This window comes from Colobus angolensis, unplaced genomic scaffold, assembly GCF_000951035.1.
Source record: "Colobus angolensis palliatus isolate OR3802 unplaced genomic scaffold, Cang.pa_1.0 Scaffold184, whole genome shotgun sequence".
Lineage (NCBI taxonomy): Eukaryota > Metazoa > Chordata > Mammalia > Primates > Cercopithecidae > Colobus > Colobus angolensis.
Window position 1 is genome coordinate 3771328 of NW_012114977.1, and position 23214 is coordinate 3794541.

Consider the following 23214-nt stretch of genomic DNA (forward strand, 5'->3'; position numbering starts at 1 on the left):
AATTCACTGATAATCTTATAGAAGCTTCCTTGTATGTTATGTGACAAGTAGATTTTCTCTTGCTGCTTTCTTTTTTCTTTTTGAGTTTTAACAACTTAATTATAATGCGTCTCGGTGTTTAACTTATTTGGAGACCTTTAGGCTTCATGAATTGAGATGTCGATTTTCCTCCCTAGATTTGGCTAACAACTGTTAGCCTTTAGTTTTTAAAAATAAGCTTTCTGCCCCTTTTTCTTCTCCTTAACTCTCATATGCCTATATTATTTTCACTTGATGTTGTCACATAAGTCCTGTATACTTCCCACATTCTTTCTTATTCTTTTTTGTTTTTGTCCCTCTAATGGTATCATTTCAAATGACCTATCTTTTTTTTTTTTTTTTTTTTTAAAGATGGAGTCTTGCTCTGTCAACCAGGCTGGAGTACAGTGGCACGAGCTCAGCTCACTGCAACCTCTGCCTCCCAGGTTCATGCCATTCTCCTGCCTCAGTCTCCCAAGTAGCTGGGACTACAGGCACCCGCCACCACTTCTGGCTAACTTTTTGTATTTTTAGTAGAGATGGGGTTTCACCGTGTTGGCCAGGACGGTCTCGATCTCCTGACCTCATGATCCACCCTCCTCAGCCTCCCAAAGTGCTGGGATTACAGGCGTGAGCCATTGCGCCCAGCCTCAAATGACCTATCTTTTAAGTTTGCCATTTCTTTTCTTCTGCCTGAGTCTGCTGTTGAAGCTGTCTCTTGAGCTTTTCAGTTGAGTCATTGTGTTCTTCAGCTGCAGGATTTCTATTTGCTTCTTTTTATGGTTTCTGTTTTAAACATCTCTCTTTATTCATTTGTTGCTTTCCTGATTTTGTTTAGTTATAGTGCATTGAGCTTCTTTAAGATGATTATTTTGGATTCTTTGTTATACAATTCATACATCTCTATTTATTTAGGGCCAGTTACTAGAGCTTTATTAGTTTCCTTTGGTGATGTCATTTTTGCCTGGTTCTTTATAATTCATATAGCCTTGCAGTGGAGTCTATGCATTTGAAGGAGCAGGGGCCTTCCAGTTTTTATGGACTAGTTCATCAAGTAAATACCTTCTCCTATTGAGTCCCTGGATTGATGGGATTTCCTGTGGTATTGTGATTAAGCAGGGGTGAAGCTAGCTTATGGGGCTACATTAGGGTTCACAGTCAGTGGGCCTGCCACTAGGGGCATGGACAAGTATGTCCCATGGATGGGGAGAGCTGTTTCTGGAACTCAATAGGGTGGGACCCAAGCCGGGTCACAGGCTGTTTTGGGTTTATGTTTGGGTCCAGTCAGCAGCCCTTTTACCAGAGGAATGGACAGGCATGATTTCCACAAGGTCCCTGTTAAGACAGGCCTTCCTCTTGGCCATAGTAGAGCACAGCTGGAGCCAGGTCAGAGTGCTGCTTTGAGTTTGCAGTTGGGTCTGGTTGGTTGATCTCTTACTAGGGGCATCAATAGACATAGTTCCTTCCCAGGATGGATGAGGTTGGTGGTAGGACTGTAGACAAGTAGGACTGGAACCAAGTTTACAAGGGACGGGCTGATTCTGGGTCTATAACTGAAAGGTCAGTGGGCCTACCTTCTCAAAGCAGCTGTTCCTAGTCTTGGGCTCCACCAAGGTTTCATAACCACCTACCTCAATCCCAAGGTTCTCATAGTGGCACTTATGGTCATGGATGGCTTCCAAACTATTGTTTCTGTAGGAGGACCACGGCTGGGGACATTCTCTTTTGCCATCTTGCTGACGTCACCTACAATCTACTTTAAAAGTAATTTTTTTCTAATGAGCATAAGGAGAAACAAAGATTTTAAAAATAAACTAAATAATTAATGCCTAAGTAATTCCAGGTTAATTTTGTATACTCCAGTTCTTCCTATCGGGTATTTGTCATTCAGAGAGGTAATAGTATGACGAGAATATTTTAGGAGTATATGAGAATATTGTATCTTTTTTTAGAATATGGTTGGCTAAAATATTTACATCTACTCCTAAAATATTCCTGCATAAGCTTGCAGTGAGCCGAGATTGCGCCACAGCACTTCAGCCTGGGCGACAGAGCAAGACTGCATCTCAAAAAAATATATATATATATTCCTGCATAATATTATCTTGGTGTTGATATTACCTGTGAAGCTGTAAGTACATTCTTTTATTTTTCTAACAATTTGACAATTTGACAATTGAAGAAAGTATGTGTTGAATTTTTAGCACCTACTATATATACACACACACTACTGTTGCACTTTTTAATATCAAGACACTGATAAAAGTTTTTAGTGTTGTATTATCATTATGGATTAAGACAAAAATTAAAAGATGGGAGGGAGGAGCTCTTGCTATTGTAGGGTTATCTATTGTCTTCATGTTTGATCTGTAGTGAGGTATATTAGTGAAATAGAAAAACAGAATGATGAGTACTAATGTATTCATAACATTTCAGTAGTGTGTAATACTTGTAATTTTGAAACAAAATCAGCTAATATCACATTGACTTTTCTCCATCTTCCTATTTAAAAAATTGTTTTAATTCTGGATTTATGTTTTCTGATTTTCTTTTCCAGTTACCCTGCAGTTTGTGAATTTTTGCAGAACAATAATTTATTATCAATTATCAGAGCCCATGAAGCCCAAGATGCTGGGTAAGTCACATTAAAATTGTACCAAATATCACTGCAGAGTCTTTGCATTTAATATGAAGACAGATGGGCTTTCATCTCTTTTTCAGGTATCGAATGTACAGGAAGAGCCAAGCAACAGGCTTTCCATCACTTATTACAATTTTCTCTGCCCCCAATTACCTAGATGTCTATAACAATAAAGGTAAAGGAGTCCAGCAATATTTGAGTTTGAATTTATGAGTAGACGTGAGCTCTGGTTTAATTGTATGTATGTATGTGTGTTTGTTTCATTTTAAAATATAAACTTTAAATAAGAAAAAAAGGGGTCTTCATTGAAACAAAGGCCAAGAAATTTAGAATTTATGCTGCTGCTTGGTCTTTATCTCCTAAGGATTACTGGCTTCTTTGTGAGTATAAATAATGATCATAATAGGTCAGATTGATACTACAGAATCAAAGTATAAGAAGAATAAATTGCTTCAGGCTCATGTTAGAATAGTTAGCATAAATTATTGGTTTTGGTGAATTTAATGTATAAACAGTATCTCAGAGTCATCATTGGTATTTTAATATTTGTGAATTGTTAAACTATTTTTGTTTTTCTTGAGATATGGTCTAGGTAGAGTAACCTAGTGTACAAAGTCAAAAAAAAAAAAACTTCATTTTTAGTTTAAGCCCTGCCAGAAACTAATACTGTGACTTTGGGTGGGTCACATTATCTTTCTAATCTTCAGTTTCCCGTATGAAAAAAGAAGAATGAATATATACATGCCTTTTGTTCCAGAAATTTTATTTCTAAGACTTTATCCTGTTAAAGTGTTTTTTTTTAATTTAAAACTTTTATGATTAATAGTTTATAAGTTTTCTATCGAAGCAGTGGTCCTCCTAAAAACTTCATATTTCTGTAACTATTTTGTTGTTTATAAAGTATGACTATAAATTAATAGGACTTTGAAAATAAACATGCCAGAACGAACATATCCAAATGAGTATTGTCCCTTCAAAGTAGTTACCTTGGGAGGCTACACACCTATTCCAACAGTGCTGTCCTTGTTCAAAAACATTTTTGGAACTCCTCTTTTGGCATTGCCTTCAGAGTCTGCGACACATTCTTTTGATTATCCTCAATGATGGGAAATCTTCGTCCTTTGAGGGTGGATTTGATTTTTGGACAGCCAAAAGTCATTCGGAGTCAAGACTGATAAATAAGGTGAGTGATCAAGCTAGATGATACCATTTGGGGTCAGAAACAAGGTATGATTATAAGGTAATGAGACTGGTTTTTCTCGTGTTGCTGATACAGTGGCTCTGGAGGCACTTCCAAAAGAGGAGTTCCAAAAACGTTTTGAGTAATGGCAGCATCTCTGGATTAATTGTATGGTAAGGCAATAAGTTGTGCTGAAAAGTACACAAAGCAAGGAGTCAGTCTAGTACTGCTTCACTTTCAAGTGTGTCACATTTAACAAGGTACTTCTCTGAGCCTCATCTTTAAAATATCTGTCATATAGGGTTGTTGAAGATAAGTTGGAATAAGGAAAATGGATCTTAAAGTGTTGTTCAAAATATAAATTACTATAATAATACAGATTTTACTGTTATTGTACCTGATGTGATGATATCAAAGGACCACACTCATCTGATACAAAGGTCTGGTGTGTTTGTAGCTGGTGGTTTCTTAAGTCTCATTACTTTATAGTTATACCTTGTATATGCAGTTGGGGAGATAAGTTTCAAAGATGGCCAAAATATAATTAATATTTACCCTGTTTAAAAGTAAACTGTGGAATGGCACATCTCATTTAAATCTGATTTGGGTCAGTCATTTTAGTTTGTCCTCCAGTGACTTGTCTATTTTAAAAAGCATGTCTTTGACTTACGTTCTGTCCTAGCCTTATGTTTTCATTTACGTTAACATTCTCCTCTGAGCCTTATCTGTCCTACAATGCTCTGCTTCTCCCTAAGTTCATTTGTTATTTCCTTTTTCCTGATATTTCCAGTATATTAGCAACTTAGGTTTTATTCTTATTTATTCTCTTGTCAATGGTGTGGACTATTTGTGTTGTTAAACGTCTTCAAGGACTATCAGTGGCCCTAGATCTGCTATTTGTAGTGAAGGTGTTCCTTTCTCACTTTCTTTTTTAACTTCATCAGAAAGAGTATCTATTGATTGCTCAATGGATTTATCAGTGTGCCAAGCTGAAACATGCCACCTAAGTCAGCAGCCACTATACAGTTAACTCACTACTAGCTTGTTTTTTGTCTCAATCTAACCTGGTTTTGTTCTTGATTATTCCTTTAGCAAACTTTTAATGTCACAGTCCTGGCCAGGCACAGTGGCTCATACCTGTAATCTCTGCACTTTGGGAGGCCAAGGGGAAGATCACTTGAGGCCTAGAATTCAAGACCAGCCTGGGCAACAAAATGTGACCCCATCTTTACAAAGAAAAATTTAAAAGTTAGCGAGGCAAGGTGGAGCATGCCTATAGTCCTAGCTACTCAGGAGGCTGAGGTAGGAGGATCCTTTGAGTCCAGTAGTTTGAGGCTGCAGTGAGCTGTGATCACACCATTGCATTCCAGCTGGGCAACAGAGCAAGACAGTGTCTCTAAAAAATAAAAAAAAAAAAGTAAAAGTCACAGTTCATTCTACTTGAGTTTTCTGTCAACTTTGACATTATTAGTAACTTTTATCTCAAAACAATCTTATTTTCATTGGTTGTTTCGTAAGCATTTTAGAAGGAAAAAGGCAGAAAATGTGGCATTTGAAACAGTCCTTGGTGGTACTCAATTACTCCCCATACAAGTGCCTTCTTTTCTGAAAAAGGCAACTCTGTTGTTCTTTTTCTTCCCTTTCTTCTTCTGTTGCTCTTCTTTCTCTTTCTCTCTCTTGTCCTGTCCTGTCCTCTCCTCTCCTCTCCTCTCCTCTCCTCTCCTCTCCTCTCTTCCTCTTCCTTCCTTCCTTCATCTCTCTCTCTCTCTCTCTCTCTCGGTCTCTGCCACTTAGGTTGGAGCGCAGTGGCACGATCTTGCTTCACTGCAGCCTTGACTTCCTGGGCTCAAGTGATCCTCCCACTTCAGCCTCTCAACTAGCTGGGACCACAGGTGCATGCCACCACACCTGGCTAATTTTTAAATATTTTTTGTAGTGATAGGGTCTCATTATGTTGCCCAGGCTGGTCTCAAACTCCTGAGCTTAAGCAATCCTCCTGCCTCGGCCTCCCAAAGTGCTGGTATTACAGGTGTGGGCCACCACACCTGCCCTCTTTCATATATATATATATATATATTTTTTTTTTCAGAGACAGAGTCTCGCTCTGTTGCCCAGGCTAGAGTACAGTGGTGCGGTCTTGGCTCACTGCAACCTCTGCCTCCAGGGTTCAAGCAATTGTCCCGCCTCAGCCTCCCGAGTAGCTGGGACTACAGGTGCACATCACCATGCCTGGCTAATTTTTTGTATTTTAGTAGAGACGGGGTTTCACCACGTTGCCCAGGCTGGGCTCCATCTCCTGAGCTCAGGCAATCTGCCTGCATCAGCCTCCCAGAGTGCTAGGAGTACTCATATTCTTTAGACTTCTTGGTATCTACAGGTATTTCTTAGTTCCACTGGTTACACGAAAGACCTTTAATCATGATTTTTAAAGATTCTTCTTGTTTTCTTCTGTCCACTGGGAACACACCCAAAGGCAGTTTTGTTTTTGTTTTTGTTTTTTTGAGACAGAGCCTCACTCTGTCGCCCAGGCTGGAGTGCAGCAACGCACGGTCTCTGCTCACTGCAAGCTCCGCCTCCCGGGTTCACGCCATTCTCCTGCCTCAGCCTCCCGAGTAGCTGAGACTACAGGCGCCCGCCACCTCACCCAGCTAATTTTTTGTATTATTTTTAGTAGAGATGGGGTTTCACTGTGTTAGCCAGAATGGTCTCGATCTCCTGACCTCGTGATCCGTCCGCCTCAGCCTCCAAAAGTGCTGGGATTACAGGCGTGAGCCACCGCGCCTGGCCCCAAAAGCAGTTTTATAAACTCTTGTTTCCAGTCATTCACTGTTGAGACTCACCTCCCACTTCTTTTTCCTGTGTAGAAATTGAGGGAGTTGTTGAATAATGATATATGACATATTTACCTAAAGTAAATAAATACATACACGTGAAAATAATGGAACGTGTGCGTCATAGCCAGTGTTAAGCTTTTTAAGAGCTAGAGATTATATTTTAATTTATTTTCTTAATCTATGGTGTACATTTTAGACATTCAATAACTTAAATTTTAAGAACACTAGATTGTCCTATAACAAAGAAACAGAAACGAGGACGTGACCTATATCTGTCATTTCTAGAGAACTGTTGCACCCTATTTTATTTCATGACCACGGAATAATTAAGAGAATAGTGCCAACAACATTGCTGGTGATAGAGGCTAAGGAATTGGATTTTAAGACTTTCAAAATATAAAGAAAATCAGTTTGGCATCAAAGTATGTGTGCAACTATCTGAACAGTTAATATTAAACATAGCATGCTGGCCATATACTGCTGTGTATTGGAGAAATGGGCAATTTTAAAATCCATATATTGAATACAGAGATGATTTAATCTAATTTTGAACATTTAATTGTAAATTGCTCCAAGTTTGCCTTTTGTATCTTCCAGTATGAGTTGGTAACTGCACTATATAAACTCCCAGAGAGTGTATACGATATTTAACTCAGGCTAATGACTAGCAAAACAGGCTGTGGCCGTTTAATGAGTGATATTTGCCTTCAAAGGAGAGTTGTAATTATAACCATTTGGCCTATAAAAGGAAATTGTGGGGAAATTTTCCTCATGTGGATCTTGAGGGTTATATAGATAGTTACTATGCAGTGACTCCAAAGTTTCAGTTTCTTTTGTACTTTTATTATATGAGCTCTTCAGGTGACTTTGTTCCTTGGAATAACTCTTAAGAGAATGAACTAAATAAAAGGCTTTAAAATTTTCCATCTGCGCTTTACCTAGTCAAGTCCTGACTTTACAAATGGAAAGTTCTCGAATTCTGTGTAGCAGGTACACAGCTGTAGAAAGCATATCAGTTGCCATGCCATGTTCCTCTTTGCCAGATTTTCTTGCTTTTTTCCTTTTTAGCTGCTGTGTTGAAATATGAAAACAATGTCATGAATATCAGGCAGTTTAATTGTTCTCCACACCCCTACTGGCTTCCAAACTTTATGGATGTTTTCACATGGTCTTTGCCTTTTGTTGGGGAAAAAGGTAAGAGAACTAAAGCACGTGTCTCATCAGTTGTTTGGTGACTGAGCACACCTTATATTTGCATGAGCCCCCCCAAGGTTCAGAAATGTTTTCTAATTTTGTTTGTTCTCTACATAGATTTTTTTTTTTTTTTTTGAGACGGAGTCTCGCTCTGTCGCCCAGGCTGGAGTGCAGTGGCACAATCTCGGCTAACTACAACCCCTGCCTCCTGGGTTCAAGCGATTCTCCTGCCTCAGCCTCCCAAGGAGCTGGGATTATAGGCATGTGCCCCTGCGCCCGGCTAATTTTTGTATTTTAGTAGATACAGGGTTTCACCATATTGGCCAGGCTGGTCTCAAACTCCTGACCTCAAGTGATCCGCCCTCCTCAGCCTCCCAAAGTGCTGGGATTACAGGTGTGAGCCACTGTGCCCAGCCTCTACATAGATTTGTAAATGGCATGTAATTGGTTCTTAAATTTTCATACATTATGGTTTTCTTACTGTAAATATCAATTTAAAGTAGCTGACCTACTATGATCAAGATGATAAAACAACATAGTTACTTGGCATTGCCTTAGATTTCTTCACTACTGAAGAGATTTAAACAGAATTTATTGTCCTTACAATTTTATTTGTACAACTACTCACATAAGCTAAGCCTGTTGGACATAGGCCTGTTGGGTTAACTTTGTAAAATGGGAAAAAATTTCATCACACGTGTATCAGTGTGGGAAGAAGCTCTGAACAGCAACCCAGTAAAATCAAGTAGTTATGCAATAGATCTTCAAAGACTCCAGACTTGTACTGGAGCAAGTAATCTACCCAAATTCTTTTTAAACCTGAAAGTTTACGTTTATGCTGCTTTTTATAGCTATTGTTACTAACATAATGATAAATAATTTTTGTTCATGCTTACTTAACGTGTGTTTATTTAGATATACACATTATTTTAGAGAAAGTACCTCATGAATTGCATAAATTTTGGATTATTTTGTTTTACATAGTGACAGAGATGCTGGTAAATGTGCTCAACATATGCTCTGATGACGAACTGATTTCTGATGATGAAGCAGAAGGTAAACTTTTCCTCCTTTAAACTAAAACTAGGGAGAGGTTCGGTTTTGGTTTTAGTTGTTTTAGTTTATTTTGAATGATTTTCTTTGTCATATTAAAAATAAATTTAGTTCATTGTGGAAAAATAAAATTTGAAAAATATGAGAAACCATAAATAAGGAAAAAAAGTCACCCTAATCCCATCATCTTATAGATATCCACAGTTAACATCTTAATGTATATGTGTTAGCTGTCTTTTATATCTGCACATAGCTTTCCTCTGTTTTTTTTCTTTTTAATGAGAATGAGGTTGTGTAATAAGATCTAGTACACTTACTATTTTTGTGGAGTTTCTTGTAGACTAGTTTCTAATGGATCTGTAGTTGTCCATGCTGATCAGTGTTTTATCTAATCCCAGTGGTGTTAGATATTGGAGTTTTTCCAAAGTTTTTGCTGACAAAACCCATACAGTTTTGAAAATTTGTATAGATAAAAATGTGCACATTCTCTTAACCAATATTTATTACATGGTTGATATATACCAAGTACTGTACTGTTTAGGTCCTTCTCTCAATAAGCTTATTTGCTAGTGCAGGGAGGAAAAACAGTAAATAAATATGTCAGATGAAAGGAAGTAAAGCAATATTAGAAAATCAAGAATAACACTCCTTATTTCCATAGGATGAATTTCTAGAAATTGAATATCTGTACCAATTAGTACTTAAAATTTCAATTCTGATACAGATAGAAATTTCTGATACAGCCTCTAGAAAGGCTGTACCACTTTACATTTTGCAGGGTGCATAGTCACAGTGCGGTCTCTAATACTCTTTATGATACTCGTTATAGTCTGGTGTTACTAAGTTTTTAATTAAAATTTTAGTTTATATTTTTATGAGACTAATGGACAATTTTTTCTTTTTTTTTTTTTTTTTTTTTTTTTTGAGACGGAGTCTCGCTCTGTCGCCCAGGCTGGAGTGCAGTGGCTGGATCTCAGCTCACTGCAAGCTCCACCTCCAGGGTTTACGCCATTCTCCTGCCTCAGCCTCCTGAGTAGCTGGGACTACAGGCACCCGCCACCGTGTCCGGCTAGTTTTTTGTATTTTTTAGTAGAGACGGGGTTTCACCGTTAGCCAGGATGGTCTCGATCTCCTGACCTCGTGATCCGCCCGTCTCGGCCTCCCAAAGTGCTGGGATTACAGGCTTGAGCCACCGCGCCCGGCTTTTCTTGTGTTTATTGGTCATGTTTATCTCTCTTTTGTGACTTGTCAATTCATATCTTGTATCCTTTTTTTTTTTTTGAGACAGTGTCGTTCTGTCACCCAGGCTGGAGTGCAGTGGCGCGATACCGGCTCACTGCAACTTTCACCTCCCGGGTTCAAGTGATTCTCCTCCCTCAGCCTTGCAAGTAGCTGGGATTACAGGCGTGTGCCACCATGACCAGCTAATTTTTGTATTTTTAGTATACATGGGGTTTTGCCATCTTGTCCGGGCTAGTCTCGAACTCCTGAGCTCAAAGTGGTCTGTCTGCCTCGGTCTCCCAAAGGGCTGGGATTACAGGCATGAGCCACCACGCCCAACCCCATTTTGTTTATTTCTCTTATTGGCGTGTGAGGAATCTTTTTATTCAGTAACATTTTATTATATATGTAGCCAAGTACTTTTTTCCTAGTGTGCTTGATTGTAAGGTTTGATTGTAAAGGTAGGTCCTGACTTGTCTGAGAATGCAAGAGATTCTGGAAAAGTGGTGGTTACCCAAGCACAAACTGGCCTCATCCTATCCAGGCTCTGTGCTAAGTTGGTTCCCTTAACTGTGAGGATAAACCATCTCCATCATGGAGAAAACAGAACTCCCTTTGGGAATCTAGAGGAAATTACCATACACTCTCATGCTTCAGATTCTGCACTGAAAATCAACAGCATATGGAAGATAGCTTGCAAGTGTATTTATTTATGGTATAGGAGATCACTATAAGGAACCTGTTCTTCTTGAGGAAGTAGTGCAGCCAAGTGAAAAACAAAAGAAAAACCGAGTATCCCCCTGAGCAACATGGTGAAACCCCATCTCTACTAAAAATGCAGAAATCAGTCAGATGTGGTGGCGAGTGCCTCTGATCCCAGCTACTTGGGGGCGTGAGGTGGGAGGATTACTTGAACCTGGGAGGCAGAGGTTGCAGTGAGCCGAGATCTTGCCACTACACTCTAGCCTGGCAACAGACGGAGACCCTGTCTCAAAAAAACAAACGAACAAACAAAAACACATGTATTTTTTATTCTTTCCCACCACAAACATAAAAATAAATAAATAAATAAAAAGGAAGAATGGGCCGGGCACAGTGGCTCACGCCTGTAATCCCAGCACTCTGGGAGGCCGAGGTGGGTGGATCATGAGGTCAAGAGATCGAGACCATCCTGGCCAACGTGGTGAAACCCCATCTCTACTAAAAATACAAAAATTAGCTGGATGTGGTGGCGCGCGCCTGTAGTCCCAGCTGCTCAGGAGGCTGAGGTAGGAGAATTGCTTGAACCTGAGAGGCGGAGGTTGCAGTGAGCCAAGATCGCACCACTGCACTCCAGCCTGGCGACAGAGCAAGACTCCATCTCAAAAAAAAAAAGGGAAAAACGATTATATCCCCTGAAAAAGAAGCTGTGAAGCTGTAGAATCCATTAAACAAAAAAACATACTATTCCTACAAAGAGATTTGTTAACTGTTCTGTCCTCCGTTTTTGTTCCTTGTTTTTGGCATCATTTATTCCACAAATGATATCTTTGTTAAATGTTATTTTTGTGATGTGTGGGGGTAGAAAATGTTGGATGCTCATAGATGTGAATTAATGTAAAACCATAAACTTTTAAGAAATGGAAGAAACTACTGACAAAATAAATTTGTAATTTAATGTTGTATCATGATTCCAAGGATATATCTTATGAGCTGGTAAAGATAATAGCCTATTTCTCTCATTGCATTTCACTGTGATTTTTTTTTTTCTCTTTTCCATGTAAACATAAATTTCTCTTCTCATATTTCTGTCTTCATCTCCTTGTTTCTTGGTGTCTCTTCTCCCTGAAGATCACTACATTCCAAGCTATCAGAAAGGTATCCGACTAAAGTGTGCTAAGAGCTTAATGCTTACTCTCTGTCCCACCACAGTCGTCTATTGGTTAGATTTTTAAAATTGGTAGTTAAATAATTTCAGAAAGGCTCTCCATCCTCCCCTTCAGTTTTAATGTGTGTGTTTTCTCTGGACCTGTTGCATGATCCAGCAAGGTGTTGAGGGTTGGATATGAGGAAGGAGAGGCCATGTTTCTTTTTCTGACTTTTGACTGTAGACACCTGGTGCATGCTGGACCTTGACTTCTCATTTGTGGGCTATTTTCAGAATCTTAGATAAGAAAAAGCCATAAAGTCTCGCATTAACTTTTTCTGTTGTTGCTTTTTAAAATAGTGCACGGTTGTAAGTAGTATTGTGAGGCAATAATTCACTAATGTAAGTGAAGATTATAGAATGAAAGCAGCACTCACTAAGTTCAGGAGAGCTAGCTGGGTGTTGTGTTTACATACGGAAGACAGCTGCTGGAATGATCACTTGCCATTTGGCAGGCCAAACCCTGCACCCTAAGGTGGCCCACAGCATTGTCAAAAGACATCTTTGCTGTAGCAGCTTGCTTGGTGAGGTTTGTTTATGTATGTGTGTGTTTCATTCTTTGCTGTGTTCTACGTTTCACAACCACAAATAAGTTCCTACCTCTCATAGATCCACCCAGTCTGTCTCTTTTGTGGCCTCTCATTTTTTACTTCATCTTTTTATCTTCTGGGTCATTTTTTCTCTTGCTCCTTAGAACTTCCTGAGATTTTTGTTTGTTTAAACAAACTTAAGCCTTCATTTCTGTTTTTTAAAAACAATTGTTTCTTTAACTTACGACACTTCATCCTGAATTTTTTAAAGGCAGCCTATTAACACATCCCTTTAACTTACTTATTCTTTGTATTCTCTAAGGAAGCACTACAGTTCGTAAGGAGATCATCAGGAGTAAGATCAGAGCCATTGGGAAGATGGCACGGGTCTTTTCAATTCTTCGGTAAGGATATCTGTCATTACAGTATGGATTAAAGGCATTTTGAGAGTAAATTAGACATCGAATTCAGAACAGTTTTTTTAGAATTGGAATTTAGTATTGAAACTGCAGGTCTTTAGGTCGAGTGCAGATTGAATGAACATGTTAAAGCAACTAAAAATGTTCCATCAAACATTCAATTTGTTAGTAGCTTAGATGTAGTGAATGTAGTGGTTTAGTGTGGACTTTCCAACCAGATTGCCTGTATTCAAATTCTGGCTCTACTTCTTATCTGTGTGATCTTGGGTTTCATCTCTGTGCCTTAGTTTCCTTGCCTGTAAAGCAGAAATAATAATAGTCCCTAACGCACAGGTTGTTAGGTGTATTAAATGGGATAAAATATGGGAATGTTAGAACAGTGCCTGGCTGTTAAGTGCTTCTAATTGAAAAACAAGAACTGGCTGATGGTTTAAAATGAAAATATTTGCAGAAAACATCCCTTTCTTTGAGTCAGGGAAGGAGTAGGAGGTAGGAGAACCTATCTTCCATCTCTGCTCTCTTTCTTCACTTCCTTCAGTATCTTTGAGTTGCTGAATGGAGGGTTCCCTGGCATTAACCCAGGGCTTTGGTCTTCCTTTGCAGGCAAGAAAGTGAGAGTGTGCTGACTCTCAAGGGCCTGACTCCCACAGGCACGCTCCCTCTGGGTGTCCTCTCAGGAGGCAAGCAGACTATCGAGACGGGTGAGTATGAGAGCTCTCCTCCATGGAAGGTGTGCTCCCGTTACCTAACAGTGAGCACACACTTACAAACAGGGGCTTTCCTCAGTGAATGCCACGAGAGCAGTTGGTTATACCATAAGCGGGGAAATGAATCTTCACTGCTACTTCCCTCCATACAGAAAACCTAAATCAATGGCTTATTATAACTTCAATGTGAAAAGCAGGATAGTAAAATGAGAAGAAAGTATGGAGAGTAGACACTGGGGTAGGCAGAATCTTTAAGTAGGACACAAAAAGTACTAACCTTAAAAAGCCGGCCGGGCGCGGTGGCTCAAGCCTGTAATCCCATCACTTTGGGAGGCTGAGGCGGGCGGATCACGAGGTCAGGAGATTGAGACCATCCTGGCTAACATGGTGAAACCCCGTCTCTACTAAAAAATACAATAAAAAAACTAGCCGGGTGAGGTGGCGGGTGCCTGTAGTCCCAGCTACTCAGGAGGCTGAGGCAGGAGAATGGCGTAAACCCAGGAGGCGGAGCTTACAGTGAGCTGAGATCTGGCCACTGCACTCCAGCCTGGGCGACAGAGCGAGACTCTGTCTCAAAAAAAAAAGAAAAAAGAAAAAAAGCCAGTTGAATTTCATTAAAATTAAGAACTTCTCTTCTTAAAAATACATGATTAAGAGAGGAAAAAGGCAAGACACAAAATGGAAGAAAATTTTTGCAATACACCTGTCTCACAAAGCCCTTGTATCCAGAACATATAAAGAACTATAAATCAATAGGAAAAAACAAATTTCAAAAATGGTCGGAAGATTTAAACAGGCACTTCACAAAAGAGGATATCAAAGTGGCCAATAGACCCGGTGCACTGGCTCATGCTTATAATCCCAGCATTTTGGGAGGCCAAGGCAGGCGGATCACCTGAGGTCAGGAGTTCAAGACCAGCCTGGCCAACATGGTGAAACCCCGTCTCTACTAAAAGTACAAAAATTAGCCAGGTGTGGTGGTGGGCACCTGTGATCCCAGCTACTCAGGAGGCTGAGGCAGGAGAATGGCGTGAACCCAGGAATGCGGAGCTTGCAGTGAACAGAGATTGCACCACTGCACTCCAGCCTGGGCAACAGAGCAAGACTCTATCTCAAAAAAAAAAAAAAGAAAATATGAAAAGATGTTAATATTATTATAGTTTTCAATCTAGGAAGTAGATATAAAACCACAATGAGGGCCGGGAGCAGTGGCTCACGTCTATAATTCCAGCACTTTGGGAGGCTGAGGCAAGCAGATCTTTTGAGGCCAGGAGTTCAAGAACAGCCTGGCCAACACAGCAAAATCCCACCTCTACTAAAAATACAAAAATTAGCTGAGCGTGGTGGTATACTCCTGTAATCCCAGCTACTCAAGAGGCTGAGGCACTAGAATCACTGGAACCCGGGAGGTGGAGGTTGCAGCGAGCCGAGATCACGCCAAGACTGTTTCAAAAAAAAAAAAAAAAAAAAACCACAAAGCACCACAGTGAGGTACCATTACATACCCACTAGAACAGCTAAAAATTAAAAGTTTGGGCCAGGGTGTGGTGACTCACACCTGTTATCCCAGCACTTTGGGAGGCTAAGGTGGGAGGATCAGTTGAGGCCAGGAGTTCGAGGCTGTAGTACTCTATGATTGTGCCACTGCACTCCAGTGTGGGCAACAGGGCGAGACCCTGTCTCCAAGAAAAAAAAAAAAGGTCTGACAATACCAAGTATTGGTGTGTTTGTGGAGAACTAGAACTAGGTATGTTGCTGAAGTGCTTGTAAATTGATTCAAGCACTTTAGAAAACTATTGGGCAGTAAAGCTAAACATACGTCTACCCAGCGATTCCACACCTGGTATATATCCAAGAGAAACTGGATGTGTTCACCAAAGGTTATGCTGGGAATGTTCACTGTAGCTTTATTCATAATAGCTCAAAGCTGGAAACAACCCAAGTGTCCATCAATGGTAGACTACATAAATAAATTGTATTCTAAAATATAAATAAATAAACTGTATTCTATTTATACAATGGAATAATACTCAGCAATAAAAAATAGCACATTATGGACACATGCTACAACATGGTTAAATCTCATAGACATTACAGTAAACTGCAAGAGCCAGACACAAAAGAGCACAGACTGTCTGATTTATATAATATTTAAGAACCGTTAGACTAATCAGTGATAATAAAGTCAGAATATCACTTTCTCTGGTGGGAGAATATTGTCCCAGAAGGGCAGAGGGAACATCTGGAGTGTTAGGAATGTTCTGTATCCCTATCATGGTGGTAGTTAGACATGTGTATAAATATGTAAGAATGTATCGAGCTGGACACTTCAGATTTGTGCACATGCATGCCTCGTGTATATTTTGTACCTTAAAACGGTTTGAGAGGGTTGCGGTTTCTCAATCAGAGAGGGAGTTTGCCTCTTTCTGTGCAGCCATATTCTATTCCAGTGCCAAAATCACCTCTTCATTCAGAGTACCAATTCTGAAATTTACCCAGGAGCTGACTTCTTAGGAAAGGGCTTTCTGGAATCCTGGAATGAAAAGATTGGTGTTTGTGAGAATAAACATACAAAGGGAAGAGACAGGAGATCACATTACTGGGTGACTGACACTAGGTATGAAAATTGGTGTTGAAGCATTAATATCTTAAACTAAAGTTTCACTGCTTTTTTTTGCTCCCCTTGTTTTGTTGAATTATTTCTACTTAAGTTACTTTTCCCACATCATCCTTCATCTGGCCTTTTTTCTTTTTTTTTTTTTTTTTACCAAGAGACAGAGTTGCCCGGGCTAGAATGCAATGGCTATTTACAGGTGCTGTCATAGCTTATGGCAGCACCCAGTTCCTGGGCTCAAGCAATCCCCCTGCCTCAACTACTTGAGTGGCTGGGACTATAGGCATGTGCCACTGTGCCTGGCCATCCTACCATTTATAGGAGTCCTTTTTCTTTTGTAGAAGTTTCATTGCTATTGACTAATAGGGACAAACCCATTTTTTTTTCTTTTTTTGGAGAAAGAATCTTGGTCTATTGCCCAGGCTGGAGTGCAGTGGCACGATCTTGCCTCACTGCAACCTCCGCCTCCTGGGTTCAAGCAATTCTCCTGCCTCAGCCTCCCAAGTAGTTGGAACTACAGGTGCACGCCGCCATGCCCGGATAATTTTTTGTATTTTAGTAGAGACAGAGTTTCACTGTGTTGCCCAGGCTGGTCTCAAACTCCTGAGGTCAGGCAATCCGCCTGCCTCAGCCTCCCAAAGTGCTAGGATTACAGGCGTGAGCCACCGCGCCCAGCCGTTTTTTCCTTTTTATAAAATTGAATTCCTCCTTCTCTTTCAAATTGAATACTGAAATATTAGAGTTCAGCTATTTAGAAGGAAGTCTGAACATTTTCTCTTTGGAAGTATAGTTTATTTTCCTAGTTCCTTTAGTTTCACAGAAAGTATCAGTAAACTATTTCCAGTTGAATATTTTTCTCAAATAAATGTGCAGTTTTTTTTGTAAGCAGAATACGTTCCCACCATTGCTTCGCTTGGTAATTAGTCATCTGAGATATTCCGAGAGCAGCTCTGATAACAAAGATATCTTAGAGTAATAGGCAGTAACATGAGTTAAGAGAAAAAAAGGAATGTCCTATAACATCCTTATGTGAACATTATGCAAATTTGCTGACCAACAAAATTGTTGTTTTAATTGAAACCAACTTTGTCTAAACCTTGAGAAAGCAAATCTTCAAATCAGGGCTGAGCAACAGAATTATATAGCTATGTTATTTGGAAAGTTGTTTCTAATTCTTGGTCATCTTTTGGGCTCAGCACCAATGTATGAGTTGAATATAAGTGTTTTAATCAAGATAGGACCATTTATTGATACTTCCAAAATTGATAGAAATCTTCAATCATGTGTGAGAACAAAGGTAAAGTTGGAGCCAACTTTTTAGAGTTTCTTGTTCTTACTGATTCACAGGAAGTGAGTTTATTCTGTTATTTTCACTTTGGAGTCTCAGTTCCACCGGCTCATTGGCAAACTGGAGCATTAACTAAAAAAGACCGTTTATTCATATAACTTTACTTTTATTCATATAACCAACAATATCCCATATGGCCATGTAACATATATTCATGTATGCCCCACCTTGATCTAAGAGGGACTGGCATGAGTTACAGTATACATAAAACACAGTGGAGTAAAATAAATATGCTTGGAAATTGAAGCACAAAGGAAAACAAAAATAAAGCGAATAGTTAGCCACAAATTTGATTCTTAAGAATCCCAGTAGCCAAAATAGTGGGGAAAGCCAAGGACAGGACAGGATTCATGAAGACCATAAGATTAAAACAGATCAGTTATAAACTGGACTACATCAAAATTAAAAACTCTTGTACTGCAAATGATGCTATCAAGAAAATGAAAAGACGACCCACAGAATGGTTGAAAATGTTTTCAAATCATATGTCTCCTAAGAGATTGGTATCTAGAAAGTATACTCTTACAACTCAATAATAAGACAACCCAGTTAAAAATGGGTAAAGAATTGAATTGACATTTTTCCCATGAAGACATACAAATGGCACATGAAATGATGTTTGACATCATTACACATTCAGAAAATGCAAATCAAAACCACAATGGGATACCACTTCATAGTTGGTAGGATGGCTGTGAAAAGACAGCAGTTAATAAGAAGTGTTGATGAGAATGTGGAGAAATTGGGACCTTCTTAACACTGCTGGTGGGAATGTAAAATGGTACAGCTGCTTTGGAAAACATTCTGACAGTTCTTCAAATGATGAAACATAGAGTTGACTTACTACTCAGCAATTCCAGTCACAGCTACATACCCCACAAAGAAAAGAAAATATGTCCTCGCAAAAACTTGTACACAAGTGTTCATAAATGACATTCATCATAATAGCCCAAAATGGCATTTTTATAATAGCCAAAAGGTGGAAAAAAGCAATTGTCCATAAACTAGATAAACAAAATGTAAACACAATGGAATATTATTCAGCCATAAAAAGGAAAGAAATGCAGGTATACATGTCAACATGACTGAACCTTGAAAACATTATGCTAAGTGAAAGCAGTCAGTCACTACAGACCACATATTATATGATGCCACTCGTATGAAATGTCCAGAACAGACCAATCTACAGAGAAAGTAGATTCATGCTCGACTAGGATTAAGGGGAAGAGGTGAGGGAAGGAAATGAGAAGTGACTGCTAATAAGTGGGGGGGGGTTTCTCATTGAGGTGATGAAAATATTCTAAGCACAGATTGCGGTGATGGTTGCACAACTCTATATTAAAACCTTTGACTTGTACACTTTAAACAAGTGAATTTTGTGGTATATGAATTCTATTTCAGTTAAGATGTTAAAAAGAAAAAAAAAGTTCAGGTAGTTTGATATGACTGTTTCTTATAATGGCCCTTACTGCAGGCTACTATCTTTATACCCAATGCGAATAACAATTCTGGGAGGGCCCCAAACAAGGTAATATCATACACATTTTACCATGTAGCTTTTAAGCTCTAATTAGACCAACACTCAGTATACAGTTTCAGCAATGCTTTGTTCTCCCACTTCCTAACAGTGACATCAGTGATGTGCTGTTAGAAGGCACTGTAGCTTCTAACAAGGGTATTTGTTCTACTTAAGGAGATTAGAGAGGGTGTGACAGTGATTTAATACATGCCTACCTATGGTTGACAAATGAAAGCACTTCGTAAGTAGATTCCAATTATCCATTTTTCACATTGCTTTAGGTATTTAATGTTGTAGTTCTTTCCGTTTCTTTTCTCATATTGATATGTAAAGCCTTGGGAATAGCAGCATACTGTTACTGCTCATTATTCTTCCCTGCCTTCTTTTGGCAAATTGGTACTGGAGTAACTGACAGAGTTCTCCTAATAGGATCTTTCTTGCTGCACCCTGTACCTTTTCATATATTAGCGTTTTTACTGTCTGAGAAAGGAGATGCAAGGGAGTTTACCTGTTGGTACTAATTTTTAAGTTGCTTCCTTTTCCATTGCTAAGAAAGAAGAGGGATTTTTTGGTTATTGGCCTACTCTCTTGAACACTGTGTGGAAGCCATATGGATTGTAAACATCAGCCTCTGCTATATTTTTAAGCCCAGATGGGTACACACATTTGCATTAGGAATTCAGTAGTTCTGTGCTTTTGTTAACTTTGTACTCCACTCCTGGACAAGGAATAACCCTTCACATGGAACCTATTTTTCTCTCCTTCCAAATGCCAGTCTGCTGTTTAAAGGCCACTCTTTTTTTTTTTTAATGAAGTAATTAAATAGGACAGTTGGACTGCAAATAAGTCACTTGAGAGCAATAAGATGTAGTTCTAAATAGGCTTTTTGAATAGGACCCAGCAGTAGCTCATTTAATATCACCTGAGCTATTTTACAAACTAAGGATTATTGTGATGTCAAACTATTTGATTCTACATGTTGTTTTGATATGTGGATGTCAAGATATAAAGTAGCAGTTGGCTATTTAAATTGAAGAGAGCAATGTTCAATGCCACCTGAAATGTTAAAAATATTAGAAACTCTCCCCACCCCATATTCCTCCCACCCCAATTGAGTCTCTCGCAATAATCTTCTCGCTTCTCTAACTAGTTGACTTTCATTGTGGATGGGGATAGGCTAAAAAACGGGCCCCTGGGATGGCTGTGCTGCCAGCAGTGCTGTTGGTTTACTCACTCTTTTTCTGTCTTCATTTTTGCATGCTACTGCTCCTGCCCTCTTACAGCCACAGTAGAAGCGGTAGAGGCCCGGGAAGGTATGGCCTATTACTCTGATAGATGTGATCCATGTGTCTGTGTACTGGTTTTTCAAAGCTTTATCAGCATTTCAAATATTTTATTATTGCATCACCAGAACTGTAACAGTGAGAAAAGGAATAGTTGTTTCTAGGCATGTTAATGAAGCAGGTGTTTCCTTTGTGTCCTATCTTTACATTAATTTTAAATAACCTTCACCACAGCTACAGTTTTTGTTTTTTTTCTGGGCTCTATCAGCTTTAATACAATGGGAGAAGCTTAAGCAGCTGGTCATGAGAGGTCAAGTGGTTTACTTGTATATCCCTTCCATGTACAAGAGACATCCATTTGGTTCTAAAGAGAGCCAAATAGGTCAGCCTCTTCAGCGATTCTAAAAGACTGCAAGAGCAGAGGCAGAAGTAGACTGGAATTTAGTTCATTTCTGAGGTTGCCCTAAGGTAGGCAAGTTAAATTAACTTTGTTTCTATGAAAACCATTTGAGGCCGGGCGCGGTGGCTCAAGCCTGTAATCCCAGCACTTTGGGAGGCCGAGACGGGCGGATCACGAGGTCAGGAGATCGAGACCATCCTGGCTAACACGGTGAAACCCCGTCTCTACTAAAAAATACAAAAAACTAGCCGGGCGAGATGGCGGCGCCTGTAGTCCCAGCTACTCGGGAGGCTGAGGCAGGAGAATGGCGTAAACCCGGGAGGCGGAGCTTGCAGTGAGCCGAGATCGCGCCACTGCACTCCAGCCTGGGCGACAGAGCTAGACTCCGTCTCCAAAAAAAAAAAAAAAAGAAAAAGAAAACCATTTGAATTGATAAACTTGTATTATACATGTAATTGTTTTATTAGGTAAGATGGTTCAAAATGGGAATGCCTGCCTTTGGTGATTCAAAAGTTGAATCAGAAAGAAAATATCTAGAAGCTATTTTTAAGGTTTTAACTTATGTACAGCTCCTGGTTGTGCAAGATAAAAAGCTGTCCTAAACAAAAAGATTAGCTCTTTTGTTACCTTTTTTTTGTGTAGTCTATGTGGTCTTTGTGCTAAAAGCAACTACCTGGGTTCAACTTGTTCAGTTATTCTAGTGTTGCCTTTGTTCTAGCATTGCGTATGTTTGTAGTGCATAAGACACTCTTTCTTAAATGTATTGGGGCCCAGTAAGTACTTGTTAGCTTTTTGTTAGGTATATGTCTACCATAATTATGCATATAGAGCTTTTATGAAAATTTCTTTCACAATTTCAGCTGCCCTTTGGGCCTTAAGGAAGCAGTAGCTTCAGACAAGACTGATTCAGGCAAACATTGCCCATGACTTTCACCAGACATGTGCTTCATAGCCACCTTTCTGTGTGTTTCTCTAGGAGGTTGCTGTGTGCTAAGAAACTTTTTTTAAGCTTGTTGCTTTGCTGCCTAATTGAGCTCTCTCCACCTGCTTCCTGTTTTTCTGTAGCCATCAGAGGGTTCTCGCTTCAGCACAAGATCCGGAGTTTTGAAGAAGCACGAGGTCTGGACCGAATTAATGAACGAATGCCACCCCGAAAAGATAGCATACACGCTGATGGGCCAATGAAATCTGTAACCTCAGCACACTCACATGCTGCACACAGGAGCGACCAAGGGAAGAAAGCCCAGTAATGACTTAGAGTCCTGCCGTGGCTCAGGTGGATCTAAAACTCAAGAACAAATTTTATTTATTTATTATTGGAAAATGAAAAGCATCTCAAACAATTTCAACCTGGAGGTGCATTTATAATTCAGTCTGCATTTATTCTGTAAAAAGGTGACTGTTTTATAAATTCTTTTAATTTATGTTCAATACATATAAAAAGTGCATCTGTTTTGTTTTTCCCTTTTCTCTCCATAATTTTAAAAAATGAATCTGATTGTTGTCAACACATTTGTGAAGTCTTGTGCTATAAAGGGGAACTTCCCCTAATAAAGGGCCTTGGAAACCTGCTGGGTTTCTGACTTGAACTAGTCAGTCTTCATTATTGTTTTTTGGAAGTTAATGTCTTGTCTTTCATGTAAGACTAATAACTTTTCAAATGCAAGAAGATTTTTTTCCTTTTCATTTTTTTCCTTTCTGCTGGGTGCCACTGAAGAAAGTCCTCTTAGATTTCAATGGCTAAAACTGCTTCTCTTCTTATGGGAAACTGGATCATAGTAGAACTTCAAAGTGAATAACCCAAACCCAGTGATTTTAAGGGCAAAGGGAAATGTTTTCCATAATAACCTACTTTCTCTGGACTCTCAGTTCCTTTAAATATGTTCTAGTAAAACAAAATAAAAAATAACAAGGGATGTTCTTAGAGTTACTTAAAATTTGTTCATCTGACCATGGGCATGATTGGTTTAAATTTCCTTAGAACTTTGGAGGAGAAATATTTTCAGAAAGCTTTCACAGTTGCCAGATTCTTGTGCTTTCATTTTTGAACCCCAGGTGACTTCTGTAAAGGAAGTCACTTTCTAAATATTTGATAAATGCCCTCAACAGCACCTTCTACGGCAGGATGTATATACGCCCTTCTAGGCTGTTGGCATCAGCTCTCCCATCTGCCTTCCCATCATCCTTCTGTTGTTCCCTGTCAGTATTACTGAAACCAGCTGGGGTAGTAGAAACTGACAAGAGTTCAGTGGTCTCCTTGTGAATTGAAGGTCTTGCTAAAGGACGTTGGATAAGTGAGGATTTCCTGTCTTCTATATCAGTTACTCTTTAGGTTGAATGGTATTTC

The 23214-nt window shown here is 39.4% G+C and overlaps 1 protein-coding gene across 3 annotated transcripts in view; it reads left to right on the forward strand.

The window, feature by feature from the left end:
- The window catches only part of PPP3CC (protein phosphatase 3, catalytic subunit, gamma isozyme), a 101131-nt gene extending 78675 nt beyond the window's left edge, over nucleotides 1–22456 (forward strand). For 2 of the 3 annotated variants that reach the window (XM_011939831.1, XM_011939832.1), the window contains exons 7-14: nucleotides 2576–2653; nucleotides 2740–2834; nucleotides 7742–7867; nucleotides 8852–8923; nucleotides 12900–12981; nucleotides 13600–13697; nucleotides 20468–20497; nucleotides 21933–22456. In XM_011939831.1, the coding sequence (XP_011795221.1) occupies nucleotides 2576–2653; nucleotides 2740–2834; nucleotides 7742–7867; nucleotides 8852–8923; nucleotides 12900–12981; nucleotides 13600–13697; nucleotides 20468–20497; nucleotides 21933–22117 (766 nt within the window). In that variant the 3' untranslated portion in view covers nucleotides 22118–22456. The remainder of the gene's footprint in view (nucleotides 1–2575; nucleotides 2654–2739; nucleotides 2835–7741; nucleotides 7868–8851; nucleotides 8924–12899; nucleotides 12982–13599; nucleotides 13698–20467; nucleotides 20498–21932) is intronic. The other variant, XM_011939833.1, reaches the window with a different exon arrangement.
- Nucleotides 22457–23214: the final 758 nt, after the last annotated feature.